Here is a 13,487-nt window from a genome sequence, read left to right as displayed (position 1 = left end):
AGTGAAGACTCCGAACAGAAGGAACTGGAGCTGGCGGGAAATGAATTTCACCTGTTCTAAACCGTGCCCGCAAGCAGGTGGAAACTCCAGGGTGCAACATGCCTACTTTGGAGATAGATGACAAGGAAGACCCTTTGGTGAGTGATGATTGCCCCACCTTGCTGGTGAAAGTAGAACTAAACAACTTAAAAACCCGGCACAAACCCAATCTGACAGCTATGTTAGACTCGGAGTGCACAAAATGCTTGATACACCCCGCCCTAATTGACACACTGAGCCTTAAAACCAAAAGACTTAAAAATCCAGTTATTTTCACTCAGATGGATGGTTCAGTTGCCCACGGGGGACCCGTGGAATTCCAGACTGAGACTTTGGCCATGAGGTTGAGGGGGCATAAAGAAACCTTGCAATTGATTGTAGCCCCTATTGCCAACTATTCTATCATCCTAGGACTCCCATGGCTAAAGAGTAGAAAGCCATAAATTGACTGGGACTCAGGTGCTTTATTGTTTAAAAATGGAGCTGGCAACCTCTTTACTGTACCACAACTTGGGCGGAATGTAGCCGGCACCCTCCTCAACCACACTCCTGCGGCAGAACCTGCGGCACAGCCTGACATTCCACCAGAGTATACAGACTTCCTTGATGTGTTTGATGAGAAACAGCATGACCAATTGCCTCCTCACAGAAAAACTGACTGTGCCATTGAAATTGACCCAAAGGCTAAACTACCTAAGCCAAAAATATATGCTATGTCAGAAACTGAGAAACAAGTTCCCAGGGAATTCATTGACAAAAACTTAGACAGGGGGTTCATTGAGCCTGCCAATTCACCTTTGGCAGCCCTGGTGCTCTTCCGGGTGAAAAAATATGGCTCTCTGAGACTCTGCATGGATTACTGTGGAATAAATGCCATCTCAATAAACAATCAGTACCCTCTCCCCTTAATGAAAAACATGCTATCACACCCATCGAAGGGAACAGTATTCACCAAACTTGACCTCAGAGAAGCCTACTTTAGAATTTGAATTCGGGAGGGGGATGAATGGAAAACAGCATTTAACCACCCTCTAGGTTCCTATCAATTCAAAGTCCTCCCATTTGGGTTAGCGGGGGCCCCTGGAGTGTTGATGCGATATATCAATGAGGTCCTCCATGAGCATTTGTACAAAGGGGTCCTGGTTTACTTAGATGATATTTTAATCTATTCTGACAACTTCAAAGATCACGTTCAGCTTGTCAAGAAAGTCTTGTGCAAACTGAGAGATGCTAAGCTGTATGCCAAGCTCTCTAAATGCGAGTTCCACAAGTCTCAGCTGGACTATTTGGGCTATTGTATTTCTTCCAAGGGGGTTGAAATGGATCCTGCCAAAGTACAAGACATCTTGTACAAGCCCCTTTATTGTGCAAGCAGATGCTTCTGACTCAGCTCTCAGGGCAGTTTTGGTTCAAAAAGATGAAACAGGTTTCCCCTGCCCCTGCACTTACCTCTCACACAAATTTTCTGACTCTGAGCACAACTGGCCCATTTGGGAAAAAGAAGCTTTTGCTGTAAAGACTGGTCTCACACATTGGAGGCATTTGCTAGAGGGTGCTCTTTATCCCTTTGAGGTTTGGACTGATCACAAAAACCTCCAAGCTTTACAAACCCCCAGGAAATTGAATGGCAAACATTGGGCTTAATTTTTTAGCCGTTTTAATTTTACCCTAAATTTCCTTCCGGGAAAGAGGAACTTTCTTGCTGATGCACTTTCTCACCTCCTGCCATATCACACTGCCCAAACTCAAATTGTAGACACAGTTTTCTCTCAGAAGCAGCTTGGGATGGCTTGCATAATGCGCAAACAAGCAATAGCCGGGAAAGTGAGAGTGCAGTCTGACCTAAAAGAGGAACTGCTTCAGGCGCTCCCTAAGGATCCCTGGCTACAATGTAACAAAGCCCAATTAACTGAAATTGACAACGCCTGGTATTGTAAGGGCAAAATCTAGGTGCCTGAGTCTCTTCACCAGACAATTTTGCACCGTTCCCATGATATTAAATCTGCAGGTCATTTTGCCATCACAAAAACTCTTCACTTGGTGAGGTGCCAATTTTGGTGCTGACGTGTGGTCTGATTTGTATCTTATAAACAGATCTATTTCTCTGCATGGAGATGAAAAGCACATTAAAGGACAAGACAGTAAACATTTGAAAGGTTATAAGAAACTCCATAACAGTTGGCGTGCATATGCTTCATGGGCTTCCATTCTGGTCAAGGGTTCAAAGCAAAGTCCAAACATAAAGGCAGAAAGGGAAAGTGGTTAAATTTTGCAGTGTAATTAAGATTCTGAAAAAGGAAATAAGAGTGATCATCCGATCAATTTAGTTCAGTGCAATTTTCAAATGCTTCATTTTTTAAAAGAGGACCAGAAGGTATGTATCTAATAGCTAAATAAAGGATTAAAAACCCTTAATTTACACATTAAAGGAATGTAAAGGAAAATGTAATTTCCTTTTACCTCTTAAAATAGAAAGTTCAAAAGCACTTAATGTCACCAATCAAATCAGAATGTTTCAAAACGGCTATAATTTCAGCTCTGATTTGTGTATCTTTGACAACATCAATCTGATAGCAATTGGAATTTTGATTTTCTTTTTTCTAAAATATATGCAGGCATAAAATACACACTGTGCCAAACAGTAACAGGAATAGTTTATAGTCACAGCTTCTGCCAAAGGTTAGCAATGTTAAATGAAACCAGCTTCCAGCATTTGAAATTAAAGAAATTAAGTGACAGGCCATTTACGATCCTTATTGGCAGCTATCTCTATCTATTATAATTAATCAAACTGCAGTAGAATCTTCTAGAGCTGCCCATTAAAATGAATAAATAAATACAAAAACCATAACAGAGAAGTTGAAAGTTATAATTTTTCACTGGTTTCTCACTTTAGGACTAAATGTGGCCCCTACCCCTCTTACATTTGCATTTCTAGAACATTTCACTACTTTTCCATTTGACTCTCATTTAGACCTTTCTGCTCATCGTCTCCGTTCCACTGTCCATAGCACTGAACTTTTCTCTCCCAACGGCTTCTCCCACTCCACTGGGCTCTCATTTCCTTCTCACGGCCTTTTTTTTTTTTGTCAGTCCTTCAGTGTCTCCTTCTTTATGGATACTTATTACAGCTTCTTAATGAGATTACTCCCAGAATAAACCAAAGGAGTGGGGGAAATAAAGAGAAGGATGATTAGAGCAAGAAGAGAAAGAAACAGCTGAGCATTGCTGCTAATTTTTAATTACTTCCCATCACCAGGTCTACATTTTTTCCCATGCTTCAGCATGCCTCTACCATCTCAGCGAATCCAGGGCCATTGGGGATAGTGAAAGCTGATTTTTCTTTGTTTTCTCTAATTAGGCTTCTGTTTTTTTCTCACACTGCAGGATGCCCATTCTTTAGTTAATAGTAAAGCTAGTTAAGAAAGCAATCTAAAGCAAACTGCTTGGAAGTATATCCCACTGAAACAACAGGGGTGTGTTCCAAGAAGTAGGCTGCTGGTAGAAGATCATATTCTCTTACAACCTCCCCAGCTTAGCAAAAACTTGTTGCTTGTTCTATGACTACCATTTTATGTTTTTCAGATGAGTGGCCTGTATTTCCATGCAGTGGCTTAGTTCCTGCCTTGGAATGCTTCAAAGAATCATCCAACTGTCTTTCAAGATTCACTTGATACAAAGGACAAAGTAGATTTATTAATAGATAGCAAATACCTCACCATCTTCACCACTACTTTTTTTTTTTTTGGCTTGGTTCCTGGGTATTACTGAATTGTCCAGTGGTGGCTCTACTTTACTGAGAACATGCTATCTGTTCCAGGTGTTCCTACAACCACCTGCTATTTTTGTGCCAGTCTGCCTGCATTTTGGAGCTACAGCGGAGAGAAAAATTACTAAAAATAGGGGAAACATCCTTTCCTAGTTCCTGCTTTCCCTGTTGCTTCAATTATTATTCTAAAATCACTGTTTTTTCCCAGTAAACCTTAAATAAACGGCATTAAATTAGCTTACAGATATAAAACAACTGAAACTCATTTTAAAGCCAAAGTGAAAATTGTGTTTCATATTGACAGATACAATATGAGCAAAAGAGTTAGATACAGAAAGTGACAGCTGAATAACATGATATTGGGAAAGATCATTGTTAAGAGAATTCAAACAGCACTGCTGGAACTCCAAGCTTATATTTTTATTGGAGAAGGTAAAAGGACTTAAGGATAGTTTTACACTGCAACACACCTGGGAAGATGAGAGGTTTCTGGACAGGCCAGGTGAAGCTTTTCAGGAAAGACAAAGTAGAGAAGTGAATGACAGAGAACATGGAGAGGGAGATCAGTGAAGTCTGACCCAGAGAAATAAAAGGATAAGAAAGAATTGTGTGCAGCTGGATCTCAGCAACTGGTATGTGACTTTCACTCAAAAAGAAGAAGAAGAAGAAGAGGAGGAGGAGGAGGAGGAGGAGAAGGAAGAAGAGGAGGAGGAAGAAGAAGAGGAAGGAGGAGCAGCAGCAGCAGCAGCAGCCGCCCAAACATTTTCACCAATCCTGGCTTCACAGAACAGGACAGAAGACACTATGTAGATGGTATCACCAAGAAGAGTTTGGGTTCCAGAATCATTATTTATTTATTTGAATGTATTGACCACCCAATTCCAGTGGACTCTTCATGGACTGAGTGAAGGATTCCTGGCAAGAGATAAGCTATATGTCATGAACACTGGGTGGGACATGGTCAGCAAGCATCTCATCAATTTCATCAGGAAGATGTTAAACAAGACCAACAGGAAGAGGATGGCAAAAGCTCAGAACCACATGTACTACCAGGACTGGGGTCAACAAAGCAGGAGACAAGGAAAGAAGCATGGGGGTGGAAAGAAGACTTAATGATTGGCAAGAAACTACCACAGCAAAGCCAATAGGAGTTACCACTCACCAGTTTCATTGGTTTCTATAACAGTGCACAGAGTATGGGAAATAAGCTAAAAGACCTTAGAATCCTAAGACAGGAGAGAAAATATGATGACATAGGCTTCACTTACACTTGGTGAGATGACACACATGATTAGAACATGGCCCTCAGAGGTTTTAACTTATACAAAAGGAACAGACTCAACAGAAGAGGAAAGGGTTTTGTATTCTACATAAAGGAAGCATGGACTACACAAGAGTCTGCAAATCAGAGCATAGACATCTAGTTGAGAATGCTGGGATAAGAACAGAGTGATAGTGTTGTGGGTGTTTATTGTAGATTGCCTGAATAGACAGAAGATATGCATGAGGCCACTGGGTGCCAGATGACCAGACTTTCAAAGAGGCATGTTATAGTGATAATGGGAGAGTTCAATTTCCCTGGCATGTGCTGGAAATCTACTCTGTCAAGAATCAAAAGGCCAACAAATTCCCAACCTCTTTTGCTGACATGTTCATTTATCATAATGTGAAAGAAGGAACAAGAGGGCCAGCTATCTTGGATCTAATCCTTACCCACAATTTTCACTTTGGCTTTCAAAGGGAGGAATTAGTTGAAGATGTGAGGGTTCCAGTCATCTTGGGAGAAAGTGACCATTTTATTCTTGAGTTCATGATATTAAGGGAAGGAGAAATAGAGAAAAGTCAGACTTATATACTGGATTTCAGAAGAGCAGATTTTGATGAACTCAGAAGGAAGGTAAGTCAAATGCAATGGTGTGAAATCTGAAGAAGAAAAGTGTCCAGGAACGGTGAAATGAAACACTAAAGCCTCAGTTGCAACAATTCCTACTAGGAGGGAAAATGACATCTAAAGAGACTAGTGTAGTTACACACAAAACTTTCTAAAATGCTGAAAAGAAAAAGGGGCAGTGTGTGTGGGAAATGAAGGAAGGGCAGATAACCAAAGGAAGATATAAGGTAGTTAGCAGAACTTGTAGAGATTGTATCAGAAAACTAAAGCACAAAATGGATTGAGGCTTGCAAGAAATGCCCTAAACAATGTCCTTTCTGTAGGTCTCTTGTGAAGAGAAAGGGGTGAATTGGTAACCTGTGGTGGAATACCTTAACTCAGATTTTATGTCTCTCTTATCTCAGAAAGGAAACAGGCCCTAGTTTCTTTCCCTGAACTACCCACTTCTCTGCTGAACATTTTTTTTTTAGTCAGTCCACCAGTGAACCCTTGAAACACTGGAGCTTTGCAACTCTGGATTTTTCTTTTCTTTTTTGGCCAGACTCCAGATAAATTCAGCAGTAAGTGCTTTGTAGCTCTTATTTACTTGCACAATTTTGGAGTTGGGATTGGGAAGATGAGTGTAGTTGACTATTCAAGCAACAGCAAGAATGAAATGGTCCACTTGTGAACTTGAAGTAAGACTTTTAATAAGCAGGCAGCTTGAGAAAGAACATTAATAACTAATAAAGAAAAAAGAAAGAAAAGTTCCTGCATAGTAGTAAGGCAAACATGACAAACACTCCTGGAATAATATTGCAGCAGTAGCTGCCACAGAGATGAAAAAAACAGAACCTGGGAAAATACATATGAATATGTATATAATCCAAATTCTTACCTTAGTATATAAGGGAAGTATGCTTTTGAGAGGTGGGATGGGTTTTTTTTCTGTTTTAGTTTGTTTTTTCCCTCCTTTTTGGATATACTAAATTTTTTTTAAAAATCCACTTCTACTTCCATATGTAAGATCTTGAATTAGTTGGAAGAAGAGGTTGGCTCATTAGATCTTAGTTTTGAGAGACAGCTTAATCAATTGGTATTGACAGTTTGTATCTACCTTATATGATAATTTGGTTTTGATAGTTGGTTAACTGCATGTGGTTAGTTTTATGAGATAAAAGAAATAATAACAAGGAGTACAAGATCTTTAGAAGCTAGTAAAGCTTTAAGAGAATCAGTGTTTTTCCAGAACACAGAAAACTGGTTCTTGGTTCAGACAGCAACATTCCCCTTCACATCCTTAGAGCAAGGCTCTCCAAAGTGGTCAGTATTGACTTCCAAGGGTCAATGGGACTATCCTTTATTTTGTTGTTGTTGTTGTTGTTATTCATAGTACTATTAGTTAAAGTAGTATTTATTAAATTATTTTCATATAATAAATGTTTGAGGGTCAATGAACAATCTGAAACTTCATGAAGGGGTCAATGAGCTGAATAGATATGCATGGTATTCAGACAATACCTATAACCAGGGTTTCAAGGTTTAAAATGTTCTGCAGGGAAAACACTTCTGGCTTAAATAAGCAGAGCAGATATCACTGAGTCCTTCCTCATATTCTACAGTTCAGTGCATTTCTATCTGTCAGGCCCTCCCATGCTGCAAAGCCCAGGGATTTATGTAGCTGGCCAAGGAGTGCACTGTAGCATCATGTCCACTTCAGAGGGATCAAAGAGCATTCTTTATCCTGCAAGTTTTACTCCTTTTGATGCCTTTATGAGACCTATCAGTAGATAATAGACATCAGTTTAAAGAATGAAATGGAAATGGTTCAGGGAAATAGTCCATACACACAGACACACACAGACACACACACACACACTCATATATACATATTCCAGTGGGTCCCTTGTCTCTCTTTACACTTCCACTTCTATCTCTCCTTTTGCAAGGTTTTAGAAAGAACAACAACAAAACCCTTCAAATTGATGCCAGTCATAATATTTATTTGACTTCTTTCCTATTCAGTACTAATGGCATCTGAATAAAACTGAAAATGAAATCTCCTTTAGTCAAAAATGACAAGGAGGGAAAGCCAGCTGGGATATTGGCAATTTGGGTAACAATAGAAAATGAGCAGTTCTCCCAGTCATTATTGCCAGCCTGGAGAGTGTAAGCATTGTAAAGGGTTTTTGTAAAAAAGGCTGCATATGCACAAAGCCCACAATCCTTTGACAGACTGGTGTGCTCACTGAAATAACTGAGGTTAGGTAGGGTGGCTTTAGGGCTACGGCAAATCACCCAACCTGAAACCTCTTATGGGACTTCAAAGTGCTCTGAGTTTCACAACTAGAACCAGTTTTATTTCATTTAAGATTCCATACAATTACGGGGCAATTATGTGTCAAACCGTGATCCATATTACTATTATTGTGAGCCTATGTGAAACATACCATCCTAAAAACCCTATTTTCCCCACAACAGCAACCCTGTGAGGTGAGTTGGGCTGAGAGGGAGTGACTGGCCCAAGATCACCCAGCCGGCTTTCATGCCTAAGGCGGGACTAGAACTCTCAGTCTCCTGGTTTCTAGCCTAGCACCTTAACCACTAGACCAAACTGGCTTGCTCTGTACATTTAAAACAAATCAAAAGATGTTTCGTTAACAACAATTACAATGAGCATGCTAAAATTAGTTTAATCCTTGATTAGGCTATAATTACAGTATATTAATACAATATAAGCTGTTATAAACAAGTTTATAAACATGAATGGATCCATCTTCTGTTAAGTTCTGTTCAAATATGAATGAATAAATTATCTGGAATTAATATTATCGAAGTGAAAGCATTCATGTGCTCCACTGTAAACCCAAGTAATAAATTTCTTCACTTAACAGAATATCATCTGCTTCCTCATTGGTAATCAGGTAACCCTATCTATTGAAAAGAACTCCCAAACTAAACACGTGATGTGTCATCTTTATAGCTATATAAAGATATACATATTCATGTATGCATGTTTATGTGAATGTGTGTGTGATTAAATGAAATCTCTCCTGAGAGAAACACATGACAAAGAGTAGAATATCTGTTTGCTGGGAGGATAGATCTGAAAGTATTTTCTCAGCCTTTTTTCTCCAAATTCAGAGAAAATTCAAAATCCAACAGTGGTCACAGGGAACCCAAATATTCCCACACCTCTCCCACAATTTGTTTCATTTTGCATTTCATGTTCCTTGTCTAGACATACTTGTTAGACAAAAAAAACCCCACACAGTAAGAATAGAGATAAATAAACCTCCACTGTCCTGCATTAGCACCATGAATCACCAAACACATTTTCCATTCACATCCTCAGATTAGTTCCTCCTCCCTTTTCTCATTCACGCAATATCAGGCATGCTTCCACAGCACTTAGCCAAGGAAGATTTGCCCTTTGATTAGTAGCCCTAAGTGCTATAATAATAATAATAAAATATGGCACATAAAGAACGCTGTTTAAATATCCTTATTGCTAGATACTTCAAACTTATTATAGCTATTGGAGGCTACTTGGCTGAATAATCTCTTAACCTGCCAGGTGGAAATGGTGTACATTCATTGTGTTAAATAATGAACTTTAAAAGGACCACTTTAAAATAACACAATACAGCTTAATCAGCACGGAGGAGTTCTTTTGTAAGATTTGGGATTTTAGAAGTTCTGGATCTTTAATTACTTTTGCTCAGCTCTGATTGGATGTTAATGACATTGCCAGGTTTGTTATAGTAGGCTTGAGATGAAATGTTTTTGTTGTCAGAACATTAAACAATAGATGTGCCTGTCCAGTAGATGAAAGGTAGAAGACCTTGGCATAGAGCTTGCCCTTTTTGAATGACAAGGATGTTCAAACTCTATCCTTGTTTATTAAAAAATAAGCCCAACATTTGGGCTTCTTCTCAATAGAGTGTGTTCTGGATTGCACCATTAACTCTCACAAGTATTCTTGATTTCATCAAGAATCAGTGGTAAGGACCTCATATTTTGATTATAGAATTAAGAATAGGCATATTATTTCCCATATCTACTTTTTATTATTATAATTGCTCAATTAAATGTGTGATTACTCAGAAGCTTGCCTACTGAGTTCAGTGGGAATTATGCCCAGAAAATATACAGGTCTATAAACTCAGTAGTTTACCTTAGACATTATTTCAGTGTATACCTGCAATATGTCTGACACAGGAATATCTCAAAACTAGTGAAACTATGATGGATGTTAAAGAGTGTTGAACAATTTGATGGCAGCAAAAGAATGACCTTGATAATTAATGTAACTGACTAGCTGCTGAAGTCCTCTGAACTTTGTAGAACTATATGTAGAGACTTCCTTACTGAGAGCCAAATAAGTTTTTCTAGGTTTTTATACAAATTTCATCACTAAAATTTAATTCCATGCAATGGATAAAAAGATAAACTACATCTTCCAAGTTCTGGAAGCCTTAGGTAAATATAGAAAGTATTCTTAATTGAATCAGATATTCTCTCTCTAAGTTTTATTTCCAAGATCTGTTTCCTTAAGAATTCAGTATGAGCCAGTCTAACTTTGACTTCCAAGCATTAGGAAGTGAAATGAAAAATATTTTTTTTAAGCTGAAGAGAATGCTAAATTTTAAAAACAATGAGGACTTTATTTGTGTACTTAAATGAAACACATTACAAGCAAGATGTCTTCAATTAAAGCTCTATTTTATCTACCCATCAACCAATAATAGCAAATAGTCACTATCAGTGCAATAATTGTAGTAAGAGATGTAATTTTAAGGGCTAATATAATTGCTAGACAGACAGACAGAAGAAATAAATGAATGGTAGTTTAAAACCGATAATCTGCTTTCCAAAGAACAGTCTGCAGCCGGGGTAATTCTTGTTGCTGCACCTATTATTTTGTACGGCTCATTGTATGCTCTCTTTAATAGAAGTTTACACTGATCGTCATTCGTTCTGTAGAAATCTAAAATGCAACCCCAGGAACCTTGACAGATGGTGTTTTGAAGGATGTTGCCAGGTAGCTGGTGTGAATCCCACATTAGCATTCTCTCTAGCTTTCAGAGGCAGCTCACCTTAGTCTCTTTTTAATATTCACATATGCTCACCTACAGCTACACTCAAGGGAAAAATAGCATGGTATTAGTTTACTACAGCTTGTAATTCATTCAGAGTGAAATCCTAGCCTTTAAGAGGAAATCCAGATGTAAACTTATTTTCATGGGCTTCCTGGTATTTCTAGTTTTGAATTACTTGTATGTTTTAATTCCCTACATTCTTTACCCCCACCCCCACCCCCACACCTTTCCCTTCCCTTTACTTCTCTTGAGATTCACATTGTGTCTCAGTAGATAGTTCCCCCTGCTGGGAAAAGTTCAAATTACACCTACAAAGTATTGAGGGGGAAACAAACAAATTTTATTGATTGCACAGCTTTTTTTTTTTTTAAAGAAAATCGTCTAGCGAAGCACACTTTGGCAAATCTGATTCCTAGAGATATATAATTTAAGAAACCTGAAGATTTGTAAGCTAAAATAATGTGCTTAATGGCAGCCAAATTATATATTTAAGATAAAGGTATTGTAAAAAATCAAGATCAACTGGAGCAATATATTTGTTTGTCCATATATCAGCATGTGCTTTAAAAAAAAAGTCTGTAGTTATTTGCATTTGAACATCTGATCATGGTTTTCCTGAAGACTACTTTTATTGAACATATAATCTGTGACTGTCAGAATTCCTTTCCCATATTATTAGGATACTGTAAAAAACAGGAAACAACCATTCTTAGTACACAAGGAAAGAAGATAAATGGATTATGCAACATTATCTTAATAGAATGGAACTAGTGCCTTAGGGAAAAGTTCAGAGAAGATTTTTAAACATATTATTGGTTCTATACCTCAGATTTCAATATAGAACTATACCATTATACAAAGTTCTAATTAGCAACTTTCCAGTGAAATAATTCAGCAGTTATTTCTGAACTGGATCTCCATTTCATATTCTATAAAGATAGAGTGAACCCAATAATGCAATTGTCAAAGTTAACAAATCCAAACTGCAGTAAAGTAAAATGAAAGTTTTGCAAAATTATAAATGTAGTAATAAACCTATCTTTTCCTATATAAAGCTGAGCATGGTAATGAGTTGTTGTTGTTGTTGTTGTTCTAATAAATCAGTATATTAGTCTTTAATGAGATTGTTGCCTCTGTCTTTGTGTAAATAAATTTCTGGACTGTGGAAACTTTACCTGTCACTCAGGTCTGACTGAAGTCGTTTATTTAATAAAGAGGAAAAATCCATTATTAATGAGAAGCATTAAAAAAAGCCATTATGGAAAAATACAGCAATTACAATGATTACCATCCTGACTATTCTTTAATAAGTTGCAACATCATTTTCTGAAATGCAAATGTTTAATACATGAACCAGCAGGATATATTGGAAAAGTCAATCCAAAATCTACCGCAAAATGCAACTGCGGGCAATGTTCCTTGAAAGGTATGCCTCTTGTTATCAGCATGGCTACTCTCACAAAATGCCTAATTGTTGCTTATTAATCTGCAAAAGGAACAGCTGTAAGGTCTCTTCCAGACCTCTGCTATGGACACTAAATTCCCGGCTCATTGTACAATGTTTCTACGGAAATCTGTCAGCAGCTCTGCTTAGCCTTGCACTTGACAAAATGCTGCCAAAATACAGCACCCCTCACTGCTCAGATTTCTATTATGATGACCTTAGTGTCAGAACTAAAGCAGTGTGCTGATGCCACATAGAAGGCACAACTCCCTCGGTCTCTTTCCTCCCGCACTTTCTGACTTGCTGGTGCCCTGCAATTCCTAAGGCAATCGGTCCTTCCGTTTCAGCTTACTCTGTCTCTGCAACCTCTGCCTGTATATAGATCCGAAAGAATTCCAGAGAGAGCTTTGGGTTCGCTCGCTCGCTCGCTCGCTCGCTTTCTTCTTCTTTCTTCCTCACGGGGATGGATCTGCCTGTTTCTATGCCCTTAACCCATCTCGGTATAGCCCACACCGAATCACAAAACACAGCAGCAGTGGCAACATGAAAATAGGCAGTGGGAATGGAAACAAGCAACCCGCAAACAAAACGCCAGACTCCAAGAGACGAAAGCCAAGACTTACCTTCCGCCAAAAGGCGCATTGCATGAACAAAGGACGGGTCTAAGCTATCCTTCTCTGCCATCAGCTCGGGTAAATATTTCTCTTGCTCCATACTGGGTTCGCCTACTCTTTGGACCGGCTGCCCGCCCAAGGTAGTGCTGGAAAAGGGGACTCGCTCTCTAGAGGCTTTGTTGGCTTCGAGTCGTCTTTTGCCCTTCTATGCTTGTACTTGGGACGTCTCACTTCCCCATGTGCTTGGTGGCGTTAGGTGAAGCACACCTCCGTGCTTCTGCTTCAGGACCTTGGACAGCTCGCCCACCACCGCCCCTCAGCCACCTCCCTCTTCCCTCCTTCGAAAAGCGCGTGTGTTGGTTCGCCCGTCTGGGTGCGCTCCCCCCCCCAACCCGCCACCCCGCACTGAGCTACGGTCTCATACCAGAAGCCTTAACAAGGGAGGTGGGATGAACAAATCTTCCGCCCACCTCCATTTTCTTTACATTGGTGATGGCACGGGAGAAGGCGGAGATAGACGGGACGGAACTGCAGTGGGATTGGCTCTGCTCCCGTCTCGCCTGCTGACAGGCAGCTGAGAAGCAGCGGGCGCGACAGTATCTGTGACAGATGAGGGAAGGGGGCGGGACAAGACAATCCACCCGCTGTC

The 13,487-nt window shown here is 39.4% G+C and overlaps 1 protein-coding gene across 1 annotated transcript in view; it reads right to left on the bottom strand.

Annotated features, from left to right (window-relative positions):
• The window catches only part of KHDRBS2 (KH RNA binding domain containing, signal transduction associated 2), a 412,831-nt gene extending 399,700 nt beyond the window's left edge, over positions 1 to 13,131 (bottom strand). Inside the window, exon 1 of the mRNA XM_063291122.1 lies at positions 12,848 to 13,131. Within this exon, the coding sequence (XP_063147192.1) occupies positions 12,848 to 12,938 (91 nt within the window). The 5' untranslated portion in view covers positions 12,939 to 13,131. The remainder of the gene's footprint in view (positions 1 to 12,847) is intronic.
• Between the last annotated feature and the right edge of the window lie 356 nt (positions 13,132 to 13,487).

This window comes from Candoia aspera, chromosome 1 (genome assembly GCF_035149785.1).
Source record: "Candoia aspera isolate rCanAsp1 chromosome 1, rCanAsp1.hap2, whole genome shotgun sequence".
NCBI lineage: Eukaryota > Metazoa > Chordata > Lepidosauria > Squamata > Boidae > Candoia > Candoia aspera.
Note: the sequence above shows the minus strand (reverse complement) of the source record. Positions and strands in the feature narration are given on the sequence as shown.